At 46.1% G+C, this 18,280-nt stretch overlaps 1 protein-coding gene across 1 annotated transcript in view; it reads left to right on the top strand.

Annotated features, from left to right (window-relative positions):
* Positions 1 to 18,280, top strand: part of ANTXRL (ANTXR like) — a 36,988-nt gene that overhangs the window by 4,430 nt on the left and 14,278 nt on the right. Inside the window, exons 2-9 of the mRNA XM_047826358.1 lie at positions 5,779 to 5,850; positions 7,148 to 7,219; positions 10,908 to 10,989; positions 11,090 to 11,123; positions 12,144 to 12,223; positions 12,300 to 12,368; positions 12,708 to 12,788; positions 12,882 to 12,942. Of these exons, the coding sequence (XP_047682314.1) occupies positions 5,779 to 5,850; positions 7,148 to 7,219; positions 10,908 to 10,989; positions 11,090 to 11,123; positions 12,144 to 12,223; positions 12,300 to 12,368; positions 12,708 to 12,788; positions 12,882 to 12,942 (551 nt within the window). The remainder of the gene's footprint in view (positions 1 to 5,778; positions 5,851 to 7,147; positions 7,220 to 10,907; positions 10,990 to 11,089; positions 11,124 to 12,143; positions 12,224 to 12,299; positions 12,369 to 12,707; positions 12,789 to 12,881; positions 12,943 to 18,280) is intronic.

Below are 18,280 nucleotides of genomic sequence, written 5' to 3'. Positions count from 1 at the left end.
GGGAGAGCTTCAGGACCCATCCAGGCAAAGGACGAAGCCTGTGCAGGATGCTCATTAGGGAATGCCTTGACATTAATATCTGTGCAAGGGAACAGGCAAAAATAGGATTCAGTGGAGCTTCAACGCAGACATGACAGCCTCACCTGATTCATGGGGAGCTTTGGAGCTAAAAGGTGCCGTCAGGGCTATGCCAAGTTGGGCCAAACGATTGGGCCATCAGTCACTTCAGGTGGGAACCTCAGGAAAGACATGCTCTTAGGTAAGGCAACTCTGCAGGTGAAAGGATCTTAGAGGGGATGACAGCTGAAGGAGCATCCTTGAAAGAGCATCCGTACTCAGCATGTTTGTGGTCTCACAGCTTCTCCGTCAGCTCAGGTGAACAGAACAGGACTATGCAGAGACAGTCTGTTGATCTGTGTACCACTTTTGGTGAACTATCCCATGCCTTTTATTTTTTTCCTTCTCAGGACCCCTCACAACCCCTCAAGCTAGCCATGGCTTATGTGCTTTGATGAGGACAGAAGTCATTGGAATCTGTATACATTAAACACTATTTCCTCATTCATCCTTCCCCAAACCGTGGGAACCTCTATTCTATTTTCTATATCTATGAATTTGCCTATTCTAGGTAACTCATATAAGTGGAATCATGCAATAGTTTTTAATTTTGATGAAGTTTGATCTGTTTTTTCTTTTATTACCTGTGCTTTTGTTGCCATATCCAAAATACCATTACCAAATCCAACAGCATGAAGGTTTCCCCTATATTTTCTTCTAAAAAGTTTAATATTTTTAGTTCTTACATTTAGGTTTTGATTCATTTGAATTAATTTTTGTGGATGACATAAGAGCCTAACTACATTGTTTTGCATGTGAACATCCAGTTTTCCTAGCACCATTTGTTGAAAATATTGTCCCTTCCCACATTGAATGGCCTTGGCTTCCTTGTCAAAAATCAACTGAACATATATATGAGGGGTTATTTCTGTGCTCTTTATTCTATTCCATTAGTCTATATGTCTGTCTTTATGCCAGTACTACACTATTTCGATTATTGTAGCTTTGTAATAAATTTTGAAACCAGAAAATGTGAGTCCACAACCTTTGCTCTTATTCAAGATTTTTTAAAACTATTTAAGGTCTCTTAAGATTCAATATGAATTTTGGGATGGATTGTTGAGTTTCTGCAAGAAAAAAGTCATTGACTTTTAAAAAAATTTTTTTTTAATTTTTTTTAACGTTTATTTATTTTTGAGACAGAGAGAGGCAGAGCATGAACGGGGGAGGGTCAGAGAGAGAGGGAGACACAGAATCTGAAACAGGCTCCAGGCTCTGAGCGGTCAGCACAGAGCCCGACGCGGGGCTCGAACTCACGGACCGTGAGATCATGACCTGAGCCGAAGTCGGCCGCTCAACCGACTGAGCCACCCAGGCGCCCCGTAAAAAAAAAATGTTTTTAATCTTTATTTATTTTTGAGAGAGAGACAGACAGACAGAGCATGAGAAGGGCAGGGACAGAGAGAGGGGGAGACACAGAATCTGAAGCAGGCTTCAGGCTCTGAGCTGTCAACACAGAGCCCAATGTGGGGCTCAAACTCACAGACTGCAAGATCATGACCTGAGCCAAAGTTGGACACCAGGCACCCTGTCATTGACATTTTAATAAAGATTGCATTGAAACTGTAGATAGCCTTGGCTAGTATTGCCAGCTTGAACATGTGATGTTATTCCAGTGATTTGTGTCTTTTAAATTTCTTTCAGCCATAGGGTCTAAGGGGTGGCTCAGTCAGTGGAGCATCTGACTCTTGATTTCAGCTCCAAACATGGTCTCATTGTCGTGAGATCAAGCCCCATGTTGGGTTTTGTGCTGAGTGTGAAGCCTACTTGGGATTCTCTCTCTCCCCCCACCTCTCTCTCTCTCTCTCTCTCTCTCTCTCTCAAAATAAATAAACATTAAACAAATATAAAGTTCCTTCAGCCATATGTTGTAGTTTTCAGTGTACTAGTCTTCTGCCTCTGGTTAAATTTATTCATAAATATTTTGTTCTGTTTGATAATATTATAAATGGATTTATTTTCTTAATTTCCTTTTTGGAATGTTCATTGTTAGTGTATATCGAAATGCAACTGATTTTTTTATGTTAATTTTGTATCCTGAAATTTTGCTGAATTCTTTTATTAGCTCAAATAGTTTTTTGTGTGTGGAATCTATGGGGTTTTTTACAGGTAAGATCATATCTAAGAAGAGAGATCATTTTACATCTTCCTTTTCAATTTGGATGCCTTTTTTTTCCCTTGCCTAATTGATCTGGCTAGACTTCCAATACTACAATGAATTGAAATTATGAAACTGGGCGTTTTTGTATTACTTTTGATCTTGGGAAAAGCTCTGGTCTTTCACCATCAATATGTTAACTGTGGGTTTTTCATGTATGGCCCTTATTATGTTTGCCATACAACATTTCTCTATTCCTAGTGGGAGTATTTTTGTGAAGGAAGTATGTTGGATTTTATCAAATCCTTTTTCTACATCAATTGAAATGATCATGTAGTTGTTTTTTTTTTTCCAATCTATTCTGCTAATTCTCTTCTATTCTGTTAATTACATTGTTTGATTTTTGCATGTTGAAACATGTTTCCATTGTGTAAATAAATCCTACTTGGTCATGGAATAAAAATCTTCTAATATGTTGCTAAATTCAGTTTGCTAGATTTTTGTTGCTGTTGAAGATTTTTGCATCCGTATTCCTATAGGATATTGGTCTGTACTTGTAGTATTTGTCAGGCTTTGATATCAAGGTAATTCAGGCCTCATTGAATGAGTTTGGAAGTGTTCCCTCTTCTCCATTTTTTGAAAGAATTTGGAAGGGATTGGTGTTAACTCTTCATTAAATGTTTGGTGACAGTAACCTACAAAACCATCTGGCCCCAGGGTTTTCTCTTTGGGAAGATTTGTGTTTTCTGATTCAATCTCTTTACTAGACATAGGTCTATTCAAATTTTATATTTCTTCACGTTTCAGTTTTGGCAGGTTTGTGTGTTTCTAGGAATTTATCCATTTGTTCTAGATTTTCTAACTTGTTGGTATGTAATTATTCAGAGTAGTTTCTTATGATCCTGTATTTCTATAGTGTCAATTGCAATGTCTCCTCTTCTATTTCTAATTTAAGTTAAATTTATGTATTTCAGCACCTTTGTTATTTTGTTTCTTGTGCTAACTTTGGACTTAATCTGTTCTCTTTTTTTCCAGTTCCTTGACATGTAAAGTAAGGGTTTTTTTTATATTTTGCTATATCCTTAATATATGCATTTATCACTATAAATTTTCCTCTCAGAACTGCGCTTGCAACATTCTGTAGGTTTTGCTATTTGTTTCCATTTCCATTACTTCTAAGGTTTTATTTTCCCATTTGTTTTTTTTTCTTTCATGCATTGGTTGTTCAAAAGTATGTTGTTCAATTTTCATATAAATGTAGACTTTACATATTTCCTCTTGCTTTTTAAATGTTTATTTATTTATTTTGAGAGAGAGCACATGCAGGGAAGGGGCAGAGAGACAGAGAGAGAGAAAGAGAGAATCCCAAGTAGGCTCTGTGCTGTCAGTGCAGAGCTCGATGCAGGACTTGATCTCATTAACCATGAGACCATGACCTGAGCTGAAACCAAGAGTTGGATGCTCAACCAACAGAGCAACCCAGGTGCTCCTTCCTCTTGTTTTTTATTCCATGTAGTTGGAAAAGATATCTGGTATGATTTAAGTATTTTTAAATTTGCTAAAATTTGTTTTGTGTCCTGTCATATGATCTATCCTGGAGAATAATCTGTGTGGACCAGAAAAGAATGTGCATTCTGAAAAAGTTGGATGAAATATTCTATATATGTCTATTAAGTCCATTTGACCATGATATGGTTCAATTCCAATGTTTTCTTGTTGATTTTCTGCCTAGATGATCTATCCATTGCTGAAACTGGGGCATTGAAGTTGCCTGTTATTATTGTATTGTTATCTTTTCTCCAGATTTGTTAGTATTGCTTAATATATTTAGGTGCTCAGATGCTGAGTACATATGTATTTATGATTGTTATATATTCTTGATGTATTGACCATTTTATCATTATGTAGTAACTTTCTTTGACTCTTGTTACCATTTTTGGCTTAAAGTCTATTTTGTCTGATATAAGTATAACTATCTAATTTCTTTTGGTTTCACTTGGATGGAATATCTTGAGTTCCTTCACATTGAACCTACATGTGTCTTTAAAGCTTAATGAGTCTCTGGCAGGAAGCAATTAGTTGGGACTTGTGTTTTTATCCATCATTTTGCAGATTTTTCTTCTGGTAATATGACCCTGTTTCTAATAACATGTTAGTACTGATGCTGCTTTTTGCTGTTCGAGATTTACTCATTCTCTATTGACTTCTTATTATGAGGAAATGGAATTAAGCTTTCTTGTAGCTCAGCTCCCCTATCTGATTTTCCCCCATCTTTTCCATTCTCCCAGCATAGTTGTATCACTAGGGTGTTTTGGCCACAAGCTTCAATGATAGCAATATCTTCAAATATCTGCTAATCATCTCCATTCTCATTTAAGAGTGAGTCACTAGAACATGACTGGAGCTCTCTGTACTAGAAGCCCACATAGTTGTTTTCCATACTGCCTCCTTCCTAGGGATCTATAAGTCCTGTGGTATTTTCTATGGCCAATGAATACTCATGTTTGTCTATGTTCTAGAGTCTAAACCTTTCTTCAAAATCATCACAAACTGGAAACTTCCCCAGAGTAAGTAGGTGAGTTGCAGACTCTTGTTTCCTATAAATCTTCTTTGGAAGATCCTTTTCACACAGGGGGAAAACAGGAAAGAAAAGTAATAAGAAGGAGCATGGAAAGGGTTACCATTAATTAAGGAAGTTGTCCTGCACTTTAGCATGGAAGCTTCTGAGATAAAGTCTGCGTCATAGGTTGGTTGTCAGAGTCTAGTAATTTGCTACCCAACAATTGTCCAACTCACCCTGATCTGCCTAGTGCGATGGGTAGAGCATGGGTTTTGAAGCTAGATCTGGGTTCAGATCCATGCTAACTATGGAAATTGTGGCAAATGTCATGACCTGTGAATCTCATGTGTAAAATGGGAATAATGCTGATATCATAGGGTTGCTCTGGAATTGGAAATCATGCATGTAAAGTGTCTGGTATGTATGTGTCCATGAATAATAATCCTGACATCATTAGAAACGTCTATCCTTAGTTTCCTCATCATCTACTGGCAGTTTTAGATATAGCCTAGAAGAGCCAGAAGAAATAATAGAAAGGAAAAGCCAAGAGTACTTTGTAGGGATGTGGTGCCAAAGAGCTCTGCCTCACACCAAACCACCCACACCTTCAACAGGCAGGGAGGAGCATTCATCTGGGAGACAATGGCAACCAGGAGAGCCAACAGATCAGAACTGGTGGAGGCTTTGCCAACCAATGCATCCCCCTTGTTTCTTGTCCAACAGTCTCACCTAGCATGACCAAATATCCTGGTTTGCCACCAGAAGTCCTTCAACCTCAGAGGTCCCTCAGTCCCAAGCACACAGGTCTCCCATAACTCACACTGATAAAAGTCACCACCAGGGTGACCCGCTGAAGTCACTGAAGGTGTGTGGTAGACTTTAGCTATGTGGAAGAGAGTAGGGATGAGGAGGTTGCTGAAGAGCCTGCAGGAGGGCAGAGAAGGCAGAAACTATTCCTACACGACAGATGTAACTCATCCCTCTCGTGTTTCTTCATTTTCAGGTCAGGCAGTGTGAACAACAACTGGATGGACATTTACAACCTTGTGGAAGATTTTGTCAAAAAGTTCAAAAAGTATGGCTTCTCTGTGTTAATAGTGTGATTTCCTCTGCTAAACCCAGCACAGAGCTGTTTGGACTCAGTGAGCATTGGAGTCCCTTCATGCAGGAGCACAGAGCCCACAGTGAGGAAAAGACAAATCGCAGTGATTCCAAGGGCCCCAACAGCTTTACTTGGCTCCTGACTGAGAAGCTATACGACTGAGGACACAGTCTGCCTTTGAGGACCTAATAGATTAAGAAACAGGCAAACCAGTAACATAGTAATTAAATACCTGGTTTAAAGGTGTCAGGAGTCAAAAGAAAAGGCAAAGGGCTTATATGATGAGCTTAAGGAAAAAGCAAGAATTTTAATTCAAGGATAACTTCCAGAAGATGTGGCAATATTAACTAGGCTTTGATGGATGGAAAAGACAGGGTAACAGGAACCATCAGGGAGACTTCTTGTGGAGTGAGTAGTCTGTTTGGCAGCAGAGTAGGTTTAACTCAAGGAAGGGCCAGGAGATGAGGCTGCACATGTCAGCTTGGGTCCATGGCCATAGCAGCTCATAATGCCAGCACGCAGGACCTAGATCTCCTGCTGTGAGCAATAGGGAGCAACAGATGATTCATGATTAGAGGTCTGACATGAGTAAGGTAGTGTGTTAAGAAGAAAAGTTTGGCATAAGTGGGTAAAATGAATGGGAACAAGAGCTAAAAGCAGTAGGGAATTCAGCTGGGGACCTATGGTACCAATTTAGCCAAGGGATAATGAGGGTCAACAAACCAGAAGACAGTGGACAGGAGCAGGAAAGAGAGGGATGTATATGAATGGCTGGCAAGGGGGAAGATAATTTCTTTGAGATGAGAAGAGTTGAGCTGGGGAAGACAGGCAAGGAAGGAAGGGCAGTGAAGCTCCAAAAAATGTTACAGAAGAGAGGCCAGGTGGAAGTCCCTCCTGCAGGAGTGTGTAGATGTCTATCTCCTTTTGCATGCAGCTGTCTGTGTGAGCAACTATCTGTGTGAGTGCCTGTGTGTGTGCGTGCACATGCATGTGCACATGAGAGAGAGAGACAAACAGGCAAACAGACAAACACTACTGGGGTGTTGTGAGTGTAAGGATGGACACTCCTCCCTTCCTAGAAGGCCACACATCTTACAGACCTCAGAATTCCTTACTAAGGTTATAGGAAGCTCTGGGGTTTGGGAAATGGACCCCAAAGCAGAAGAATTGGGATGGGGCAGGGAAACTGTCATGCACCTCTCCCTGGCTGCTCATTCATCATTTGCAACCTGTGTTGGTGACTTCTCACAAGCATGTGCTTTCTCCCCAGCCCGAAACTGCGGATATCCTTCATCACCTACTCCACAGAGGGCCACACCCTCATGAAACTCACCTCAGATAAGTAAGTGCCACATTGACCCCCAAAACAGGCCCAGTGGGTGAGACTGATGAAACAGCCAGGGGGAAAATGGGTTCCCTGAGATCACAGTAGGGAGCCCACTGGTGTGCAGACTACTGGGCAGACCTGAACTCCACTGTATACCCTGATGCCCAGGTCTAGCTCCCCTCCCCTCTCAGACCCCCGGCTGCTCTGACAATGGCCAAACCCTGTGCAGCTTGACTATCTCCACCCCCTCTAAGCTTTGCCTTTCACCTGCCTGAGTCCTATCTTCATTCTTCCCTGTTCTTAGAACAGGCTGGCTGTGAGGACTCCCAGAATTTTTTGGAGCAGGTGTATGTTTTCTTTATAAATGGTGACCTGCATTAAGAACCCGCTGTTGTGTGTCACTCTCTACCTTGGGCCAGTGGGAATTCCAGTGAGAAAAAGTCATAACCAGGGAGGAAAGGTTGAGCAGCATCAAAGTTTTGATGGTCTCAGTGAAGGGATCTTGTTCCTTAAGTGGGTCTGAGACATGGAACCCCAAGAGTGGGGTCCTAAGCATCAGGCTGGGAGAGGGTGCTTGAGAAAGTCATGACCACCATCCTAGGTTGGCCATGGTGGGACCAGCAGTTTTCCCAAAGTCTGTAAACTGGGAATTATGGAGCTTTGAGTAGCTGGGTAAGGAGGTTAAGATTCTCAAAACACAAATGACTGGAGCCCAATTCAGAGAAAGTTAAGCATCACGGAGAGGTTGAGCACCCTTAGGACTAGATGGGCCCCAGTATTTGTGACACAGAGCCACATTCAGGACCATGGGAAGAAGCCAAGAGCAACAGAGTGAACAGCCATCCTGCAGAGGAGGGGTGTGGTGGTGTCAGTGCATGGAGACAGCACTCTCCTGCCTGACTCCAGGACAAGCAGAAAGAGAGGGCTGACTGCTCCAAGCACTAGTGGAGGCACAAATTTGTGTGTAGGTGGGGTTTTGCATTAGGACAGAGAGACCTGAGTGGGGTTGAGGTGGAAGGAAGCAAGTCCATTAAGAGAGACGCTGGCAGGTGGCAGAGAGATACAGGGCTGCTGGGCAGGGGGCTCTGGAGGAAGAGCTGCCCACTGGGGAGGGTAAGACCTCTGCCTCCTCCAAGGTGGGGGGGCTCAGGGCCCAGATGTGAGAAGCTGTGGGGGGGCTCAGGGAGGGTCTCCCTGGTCATCTCTGGAGAGTGAACAAAGTAACATCTTCCCCAAGCCAGGGTTCAGGAGTGGGAGTGAGGCCTAGGGGAGTGGAAATGAGGTGAAATTGGTGGGAAGGGGCAAGATGTGCATCTGGGAAGACAGCTCACACTCAGATCAGGGCCCTAAAGCTGCCAGCTCCTAAACCCCCACAGGACCTTGACTGGAACTGGGCTCAGCCTGGGATTGGCCTTCCTAAACATGCCCCACTGCCTAGGAGTTGAGGAGGCCTTTGGCAGGGAGCCTGGGAAGGACCTCATGCAGAGAGAATCCAGGAGGGGACACTAGAGCCTGATATAGGTGTGACTCTTGAGGGTCTGCAGAGAATGTGGGAGCAGGGATGGGACCCTGCTTAATGCTTCCTGAGCCCTTTCTGCTAGGAGAGAGTAGGCTGAGGAGACACAGTTGAAAGGGGGCTTGTTCTGGGTACTAGAAAAGCCAGGGGCCCAGAGGCTAGAAAGCCCCCAGGGTTGATGGCGAGGAGGGTGACAACAGGGAAGAGATGGAGGGGATCCAAGGGGTTGAGACAGGTGTTAAAGAGTAAGAAGGACTTCTAGGAGACAAAGAGCTGGTATCCCCTCCGTGGACATAGCTAGGAGCAAGGTTAGAGGAGCAACACTCCCTGGGGAGAGCCTGCTTGGGCAAGAAAAAGCCTGGGAGCTCCTGGGCTAGACACTGGGAAGGGGTGGAAGAAAATCTGGTATGTGGTGAGGGAGGGAGAGGGCTTCTGCTGAGTGCAGTAGCACCTGGTTTGGCCTCCACTGTCCATGGGTGCCAGGCCTCACCTCCTGGGCTGGGTGGGACTGGACCTGGGGCTCTCAGATCTCACCCCACAGCAACATCTCCACTTCCCGCAGTGAGAAGCCCTCTCAGGGTCCCAACTCTCCTAGCCTTGCTGTCCCAGCTCGGCCTGTCACATGGGATTATCCTGAACCTAGGGCCCCAGTCCCACCTGTGAAATCCCCCTTAACAGCAGCCTCCTGGCCACATACCCATGGCAGCAAGGGGAGCACTGCCCCTCCACCTGTATGGGCAGCCCTCGAGGCACTTCCCCAGATTTTGGCCTTTTTCTTCAGGAGTACGTGAACCCAGGAGCCCTAGTTCTCTCATTAAGCAGCTTGCTTCTTCCTTTGCTGTCAATCCAGAAGGGGAAGTGGTTTTTTTGGGGTGGTGGGAGGGCAACGAGCCAACCTCAGGATCCTGTGAGAGGGTAAGATGGGACAGGGCAGGGCTATCAGCAGGATGACCTTTTCCAAACTCAGCCTTACCTGCTGAAGGAAGAGTGTGCCTTCCCAAGGGACCCGGTAGGTGCTAGCAGCCCTGCCAGTCACACTGTGAGTGCAGATTCACAGTGGCACATCCATGAGTGTGCCCCACGTTCACCACGGATGGTCAAGGCAGGGCTCTTGAGGGTCCCCCAGGTAGTGTGCCTGAGACAGTGGTGAGTGCAGAGAAAGCCAGGCCATACCCATGGGAGCAGCAGAGCAGCCTCCCCCCACCCCATGCTCACCAGATGGAGGACAGAGGAGGCCTGAGCAAGGCCTGTTCATATCAAGGACACAGAGCATAAGGTCATAACCAGGCTACTTGACTTGTATCCTGTCCTGACTATACAGGTCTTCACAGTGCACAGTGGCTCCAGGACAGCTTGGAGATGTTTTGTTTTGTTTTTTGTTTTTATTGAAGTATAGCTGACACACATTAGTTTTACATTAGTTATAGGCGTGTAACATAGTGACTTGACTCTTCTATACATTATGCTGTGCTCACCACAAGTGTAGCTACCATTTGTCACCTACGACATTATTACAACATCCTTGACTATATTCCCTTTGCTGTAGCTTTCATTCATGTGACTTTTTCATTCCATAACCGGAAGTCTGTATCTCCCACTGCCCTTCATCCCTTCTGCCCGTCCCCACTGTCCCCTCCCCTCTGCAACCATCAGATAGTGCTCTGTATTTATGAGTCTGTTTCTGATTTTTGTCTGTTTTCTTCTTTGTTTTGTTTTTTGGATTTCACATATAAGCGAAATCATATAGTATTTTATCGTTCTGTCTGACTTAATCATTCGACATAACGTCGTCTAGATCCATCCATGTTGTTGGAAATGGCAAGATCTGTTAATTTTCATGACTGGCTAATGTTCCATTGAATATATACACCACATCTTCTGTATCCATTCATCTATCATTGGACACTTGAGTTGCTTCCAGACCTTGGTCATTGTAAATATTGCTGCAATGAACATAGGGGTGCCTGTATCTTTTCAAATTAGCATTTTCATTTTCTTTGGGTAAATACCCAGTACTGGATCATATGGCATTTCCATTTTTAATTTTTTGAGGAACCTCCATAATTTTACCCACAGTGGCTGCACCAGTTTGCATTCCCACCAGCAGTGCACAAAGGTTAGCTTTGGGCTCTTTTTAATAGTCAATACCTCATACCACCACAATCCCTTTTCTGATTTTTTTTTCAGAAATGAAATAAGTGATGGTCTTAATAAACTTCAGAATACAGTGCCTACTGGAGCCACAAACATGCATGAAGGATTTAAAAAGGTACCGAATCTAGAGCTCTGAGGATCTCTGCTTTATGGAGTTCTTAGAGTATCCTGGGTCCTCCCACCCAGGACTCCAACACTCCTTCATTTCCTTGCAGGCAAATGAGCAGATTGAAAAAGCAAACTCTGGAGGTAAGCTTCCTGGTGACTTCATTACAGGCAGGTGTGGGGACAGAGCCAGGCCTGGACCTCAACGAGGTGCAGATCCTCCTTGGCCCCTTCCTAGCGCTGATTCTTGGAGCAAGGTGCTTGCCCTCTCTGTGCCACAGGTTCCTCCTCTGTGCAGTGAGGATGAAAACCACCCCCAGTGATGAGTCTCAGAACCACATGGGATCATGTGTGTACCATCTAGGCTCTTGGTAACTGTGAGGTGCTTGACCAACACTTGGGCTGCCTGAACAAGAAAAGCCAAGGGAACCAGGAGCAGACAGGATTCTGTTTTCAGAAAAAAAGACCTGGATTTCCCCCTTGCCCACACTTTGTCTCCATCACATCTCTGGCCCTGATGCCTTTTCCCTGCGGTTCCTTCCCTTTGGTTGATGTCGTCCTGTGACTGTGCCTCCAACACTGGAAATGGCTGTGCTCTGCCCAGAACCATGTTCATCTAGGTTAGGGCTCCAGCTCTTGCCAGGAGAGAAGCATTGGCCTGGTGGGGAAAGGCACTGAGCTGGGCACGGCATCCTCAGCCCTAGAGCCTCTGACCTCACCTTCTGGATCCCTGGGTCCTATGGATACAGCAGGTCTTTCTGCACGTGCTTGCCTGAGCCAGAGTCCCTCCTTCCACTGAGCTGTGGGACACCTTGTACAGTCGAGTCTGGCTGTCACTCCCTTTGTTCATCTAAAAGGCTGACGCTTGTCCAGTGAAGTCAATGGAATTGCCTTTCAGGGCAAAGGTTGTGCGTCTGGTCATAGTGACTGTAGTAGGAAGGGCGGGAGCAGGGCTCAGTGCCGTCTGTAATGTGGGTCCTGTCTAAGTCCCCTCCTCCTTCCAGGACTGGGCTTCTAGTCCTCCAGGCACTTCTGATACTGGGTGCTAAGGTTGGGTGCCTGTCCTCTGGAGGAGGAGGTGTGAGGAGCAGTGCTGTGGACCCAGCAGCCTACAGAGTGTCACTTGGGTGCCTTTACTGACCAGGCCACTTGCTTTTTCTGCAGAAAACAAAGTTCCTTCCATGATTATCTCCTTGACGGATGGAACACTGCTACCAGAGTCCTTTGATGAGACTAAGTACGAAGTGAGTCCAGTCCATCATTACCAGTATTTTGTTCCACATATTTAGTGATTTATACTCACCACTTTCCTTCTCTTAGGCTGCAAAGGCTCGGAAAATGGGGTCAACCGTTTATGCCATTGGTGTAAAAGACTATAGGAAAGACCAGGTAATTCCAAACAGGTAACCAGGTGCCACCTGTAATCCTAGATGAGGAACTTTCAAAGACAGCTTTCCCAGGGTTGCCCAAGGATGCTCCTCGGCAGAGGAGAATAATGGCCAACAAGGAAGAAATGAATAACAAGTGTCGTGTCAAATCTCCACACCCAAAGTGCGGAGTAAAGTAAAGTAAGGGCTTTCCCTTCCCTAACGGTGTGCTGCTGGCCAAGGCCAGGGTCTGGGCCTCAGAGTCTAACATGGCATGAGGCAAGAGACTGCTTCCTGGGATGGGGACTTCTGTGTCCTAATCCCCTACCTATGCTCCCAAGTCACCTCCTTTCCCTTATAGCTGTTGGAAATTGCAGACAGCCCAGAACACATGATTGGAGTGGGCAATGGATTTAAGGAACTGAGAAGCATCGTGGAACCAGTGAGTAAGGGATGTGAGAAAGGGGATGGGGTGACATCTCGCCACAACCTCCCGTGCACTGTCCCTGACCTGCCACCCCTCTTTCTATTCCAGCTCACAAGTAAGGCGTGTATTGAAATTACAAAAGTGGAGCCTTTGCATTTGTGTGCAGGAGGTAAGAGCTAGAGTCACTGTTGTAAACACAAGGATGTATGTTGTGAGTATGTGTTGTGTGTGTGGTGGGTGTGATGTGAGCATGCAGTTTCAGTGTGTGGTGTGTGTATGCATGCGTAGTTGTATAGACGTATGCATTGGATATGTAAGCAACTGTATCATTTTGTGAGGTGTTCATGCCAGGAATGATATGTGGGTATGTGTGTAATTCTTTTGTTTTTCTCTTTGACATAATTTGTATATTCCTCTCTGTATAAGTTTAAAATATACCGTGATTTCACATACACATATTGCAAAATGAGTACCACAATACGTTTAGTGTTATAACTTTTTTTTTTAACTTTTATTTATTTTTGAGACAGAGAGAGACAGAGCATGAACAGGGGAGGGGCAGAGAGGGAGGGAGACACAGAATCTGAAACAGGCTCCAGGCTCTGAGCTGTCAGGACAGAGCCCGACGCGGGGCTCGAACTCACGGACCGCAAGATCATGACCTGAGCTGAAGTCGGACGTTTAACTGACTAAGCCACCCAGGTTCCCCCTGTTATAACTTCTTAAAATATCAGAACCAAAAGTTTAATTAAGAAATAAGAAAAAGTATATTTTGAAAGCCCTCAACAAAATGCCAGCAAATGGAATCTGAATCTGACAACATGTAAAAAGAAGAGTCCATCAATAATAATTAGGAATCACCCCAGCAATGCAAGTCAATTCAGTATTTGAAATATCAGTGTAACTTACCACATCAGCAACATGAAGAAAGAAAAACATGATTATCTCAAAGGACGAATAAAAGAATTGGAACAGTTCAACGGCCAGCATCATACTAGAAACATAGTCTGACAAAAGGTATCCACACAAATACAACTAAACACACCTTGTTCTGTGGGGAACGCCTCTCCCCGACGTCTGGAACTTCACAAGCGTGCCCTTTCCCCCCCTACAAAGGTCCCTGAGTCAGTCTGGTGAGGACATCCTGTGCAGTGACTTTTGTGACAGAAGCCCCCTCCCTGCAATGAGCTCTGTGTGTACAGGCTTATATGTCTCATCATGGAGACTGGTACTGAGGAGGGTGGATGAGCACACTTACTCCCCTGGTAACAGCACACACAGCTGGATCTGGCCAAACGCAGACCCAGAGACCGGGTCGGCCTCTGTGCTCTTAACTGTAAGGTTATCGTGCAGTAGACCGTGGGGTCAGACACAGCTGTGTTCAGATCTGGCTCTGCTGCAACCTGGAGCAAATTACCAAACATCTGTGAGCTCCCCTTTCGTCTCCAACAACACCCACTAGCACATCTCTCGTAAGACGTAAGGCCGGACGATCTTACAAGGACCGGCACAGGATCTAGAAGCTGGGAAGCCCTAACCAATAGTAGTGGTACTAATAGTCCCACCATCCTTGACGCCTCCACCCCAAGGCTGAGCTCATGTGGCCGGAGGGGGGGGGCGGGGGTAACATCACCAGTATGAAAGCATCTCCCACTGAGCCAGCTGTTGGCAGCAGCTCTCCGACTCTTCCTGTCTTCTTAACCAACTCGCAGTGAGAGGTTGGAGGCGGGCAGGAGACTCCCACACAAGTAGGCTCTTGCCCTGCTTCTGCTTTAAAGCACCCTGCCATGCAGCTGACCTGACAGCTTCATTCCTCTGATTATGTCCCCTGCACACACGCAGGTCATGGCGTCTGAGCAGCATGTCAAACTGCAGGTGCAAACATCAGTCGTTGTCCATCCCCCATGGCGGCCTGGCCAGGGTTACAGGTGCCTGCCACACACCCGCTGACAGCTCAACTCAGCATTTCCTGCTCTGACCTTTAAGATCGTCGCCCTCTTGACGAAAGCTGCCACACAACATGACAGTCACTTGGAGGCAAAGCTCAAGGCAGGAACCTGAACCCCAAATGAAACAGAAAGAGCCTTTTCATCAGGCTGTCAATTGAAATAAATCAGTGGGTCAGGGTGCCATGGGAAGCAGACAGGGCATGAACACGAGACTCCTGACCTCTTCAGTCTCTCAGGGTGCTCTCCAGGATGAGGCAGAGAGGCCTCTGCTGGCCTTCCTGCCTCTAGGCCTGTGCTCCAGCCCATCATCTGCACAGTGCCTGAGGGCACTGAGAAAGCCCCTTCCCTAACCCCAGCCTGGCCTGGAAGTCTGAGGCCCCTAGCCCCACAGCAGGGCCAGTCAGGTCTTCCCTCAGCTCTCAGGCTGGGGTGTCACTAGGCTTCCTACAAGACCCTACTTCCCCCCACTTTACAGGGTCCAGCCCATCCATCCTTTGACGCCACACTCACAGGAGGTTCATCCTTGTCCTTTTCTTGGTTCACTGGCCCCTCTGGATTCCCACAGCCCTTGGTCTGTCCTTCTCAGTCACTTCTCACCTTGAATATGCCATGACTTCTGCTTGGCTGTGTCACGGTTGATTCTTCTCATTCAGTTCTTTGATGTGTTACCAACCTTTTATGAAGGAAATTTTCAAACCTACAGCAAAGTGGAAACAACTGTGCAATGAACACCCCTGTCTCCACTACCTGGATTTTGCAGTTAATATTTAATATCTCACCATATTTCTTTAACATTTATCTAATCAGTGTGCTTGGTCTCTCTCTCTCTCTCTTTCTCTCTCTCTCTCTCTCTCTTTCTCTCTCTCTCTCTCTCTCACACACACACACACACACACACACACACAACCACACACAGTGCATCTTATTTTTTTATGTGTTTCAAGTCAATTAAAGACATCAGGCTACCTCACTTCTAAAGCCCATCATTCTGCATATCTTTATTTATAGAAATATTACTTAAGAGCTCTCCTTAAATTGCAGCAAACTTCAGTGTATTTTTTAACAACTTCTGAAAAATGCACACTCCAGGAAGACAGAATTTACCATTGTCCCTGGAAAATCCCCTCAGATCACTTGCCAGACAATCCTTGTCCCCAACCTCTGAAGGCAATTCTTCTCAGTTTTTCCTCCATAGGCTGTTTGATCCTTTAAAATATCTTCTCAGTAGACTCATGTAATATGAACATTCTATTTAAACATTCTGTTTGGCCAGGTACTCTGGGCACAGTGGTTTGGAGAATCATCACTCCTGTGTGTTTGCTGGATATGCTTCAATATTTATGTCTAGGAGGACAGCTGGAGGTGGCACCTTCTCATTCTTTTTCCTGTGTGTGGCTGGCCCGGAGTGAGTGTCTACAAAGCCCAACAGCCATGGCACATCAGTGGTGGCACATAGTAGGACACAGGGCAGAGGCGGGCTTTTCTCTGAGAGCTGGGGAACAGGTTCTGCAGGGTGGCCAGGAGACTCACTGTGTGCAGAAGGCAAGGCAGAATGTGGGGCAGTAGGACCCAGAAGGCAAAAGCAGTGCAAAGACACCATTGCCACCAGTTTGGATAGCTACTGTCCCTCTACAATGAGGTTCCCCTTTTTTCTACTACTACTGCCTCCCAGAAATAGCTACCATATATAATTGATCATATAGATGCAAATAGCTATTTATATATGCTTTTCAAGGTATTTTTACATTAATGGGATCATGCAGGTCATAACATTTTCCAGCCATCTGCACATACTCCATTACATGGATGGAGGAAACTTCTTTCATTAGTCTCCCCTGGTCGATATTGTGGTGGTTCCTAATATGTGGCTACAGCAGGCTGTGCACACCCTGAGGCTCACCTCTCTGTGGGCATGGGTCAGGATTCCCCAGATCAATTCCAGAAGTAGAATTGTGGCATTAAGAGGACACACAGCTTAAACGTTGGTCAGTAGAGTCGAATTTCTCCCAAAGAGCCTGTGCTGGGCAACAGATGGTGTTCCCAGAGCCCAACCCTCCCAGGACAGGTCACTTCCACCTGGTGCCCTTGTCAGTCTCATGGTTGGTTGGTTGTCCTTCCTCACTGCTTGGTTTCCTCCTGAACTTGTCAGCGGGCTGTCTGCCTTCCCAGCTCCTCTCTCTGGAGCCCCAGGAGGCCTGATGTAGAACTCTTCCTCCAGAAAGAAAGCTCTCATAAAGAAGGATCGGTCTCCCTGCCAGGGACTGGATGGTCCCTGTGCCACCCGAGAGCAGGTACACAGTGGGACTCTACCTAGGAGACACAGCTCCCTGAAAGCCAATGTTCATCCATCCTTGGCTTCATTCTCCTCCTGTGTGTGTTACTGTTGGAGGAATTGGGTGAGGGGTGTTGGAACCAAGGAGCAGCTACTAGACAAAGCAAAATCCTTTAAGTCCACATCTCTTCTGCTCAAAAGTCTGACACATCACCCTGCCTTCCACTTACCGAGACTTGCCAGAGTGGCAAGACCCTCTAAAGGGGCAGTGCCTTGGGGACACAGAGAGTGCTGCTGCAGAGAAGTGGTGACTGAGCAGGGCCTGAAGGCTGCAGGGTGCACACTTTGGGAAGGGGGTCACAAGCATATGGACAGCACGTGCTCTTCCTGAGAAGTGCAGGCACTATGGGGCCATGCCTCTGAAGCAGCCTCATGAGAGCTGCTCAGAACTAAGACAAGAGCAAAGGGGGCAGAAGTGGGTCCTGGAATGGGTACTTGAACTCAGATCCTGGCCCTGTACCTGCCAGGGGTCTGGAGGAGGCCACCTGCCCTCTCTTAGCCTCAGGTTCCCTCTCTGAAAGCTTGGGTAGGAATGCCTAGCTCACGGGTATTAGAGGTTAAGGAAAGTGTAGATCGGCCCATAGTATACGCTCAGTTAGTGAGGAGTGTCATTTTGGATGAACACCGGTGTTACATGGCTTGGCCTGGCACAGATTTGCCCACTTCCGGTTCCTTCTGCCTGTGTGCTTGTGGCAGGAAGGATCTACTCACTATTTTTGCCTCCTCTGGAGCCTGATCTGTCCACATGCAGCCAGCTGACTGTTCCCTTCTCTGCCTGTATCTAATTACAGTGTGGGCTGTCAATTTACAGTTCTGTCTTGCAAGGAAATGCTTCTTTGCAATAAAAAATCCTGGAATATAAATTGCAGATGACACTTCCTTGAGACTGAGAGCCAAAGCTCTGCTCAGGGTGGCCCTAGCCCGGCTGGTGAAAGGGTGCACAGGAGATAAGCCCAACTGCTCCTTCCAGGCCAATCACAGAGCCCCGTGTCATGGTGGGAAGGGTCCTTATGAAGTGTGAGTCTTGAGCAGACAGCCTGGCACAACTGAGTTCAAAGCAGCATTGTACTGTTGGTTACTGTGTGTGGGAGAGGACGTGTCACTTACAGACATCAAGCCTCCGCTGGGTGGACCACTGCCATCAGTGCCCTCGGGGGCCAGGCTGGTGCCATGAGCAGGAGGCATGTGTGAGGCCAAGCCAAGGATGGTTGACTGCATGTGGGGTG

The sequence above is a fragment of the Prionailurus viverrinus genome, chromosome D2 (genome assembly GCF_022837055.1).
Source record: "Prionailurus viverrinus isolate Anna chromosome D2, UM_Priviv_1.0, whole genome shotgun sequence".
Classification (NCBI taxonomy): domain Eukaryota; kingdom Metazoa; phylum Chordata; class Mammalia; order Carnivora; family Felidae; genus Prionailurus; species Prionailurus viverrinus.
This window is presented reverse-complemented; position numbering and strand designations above follow the sequence as displayed.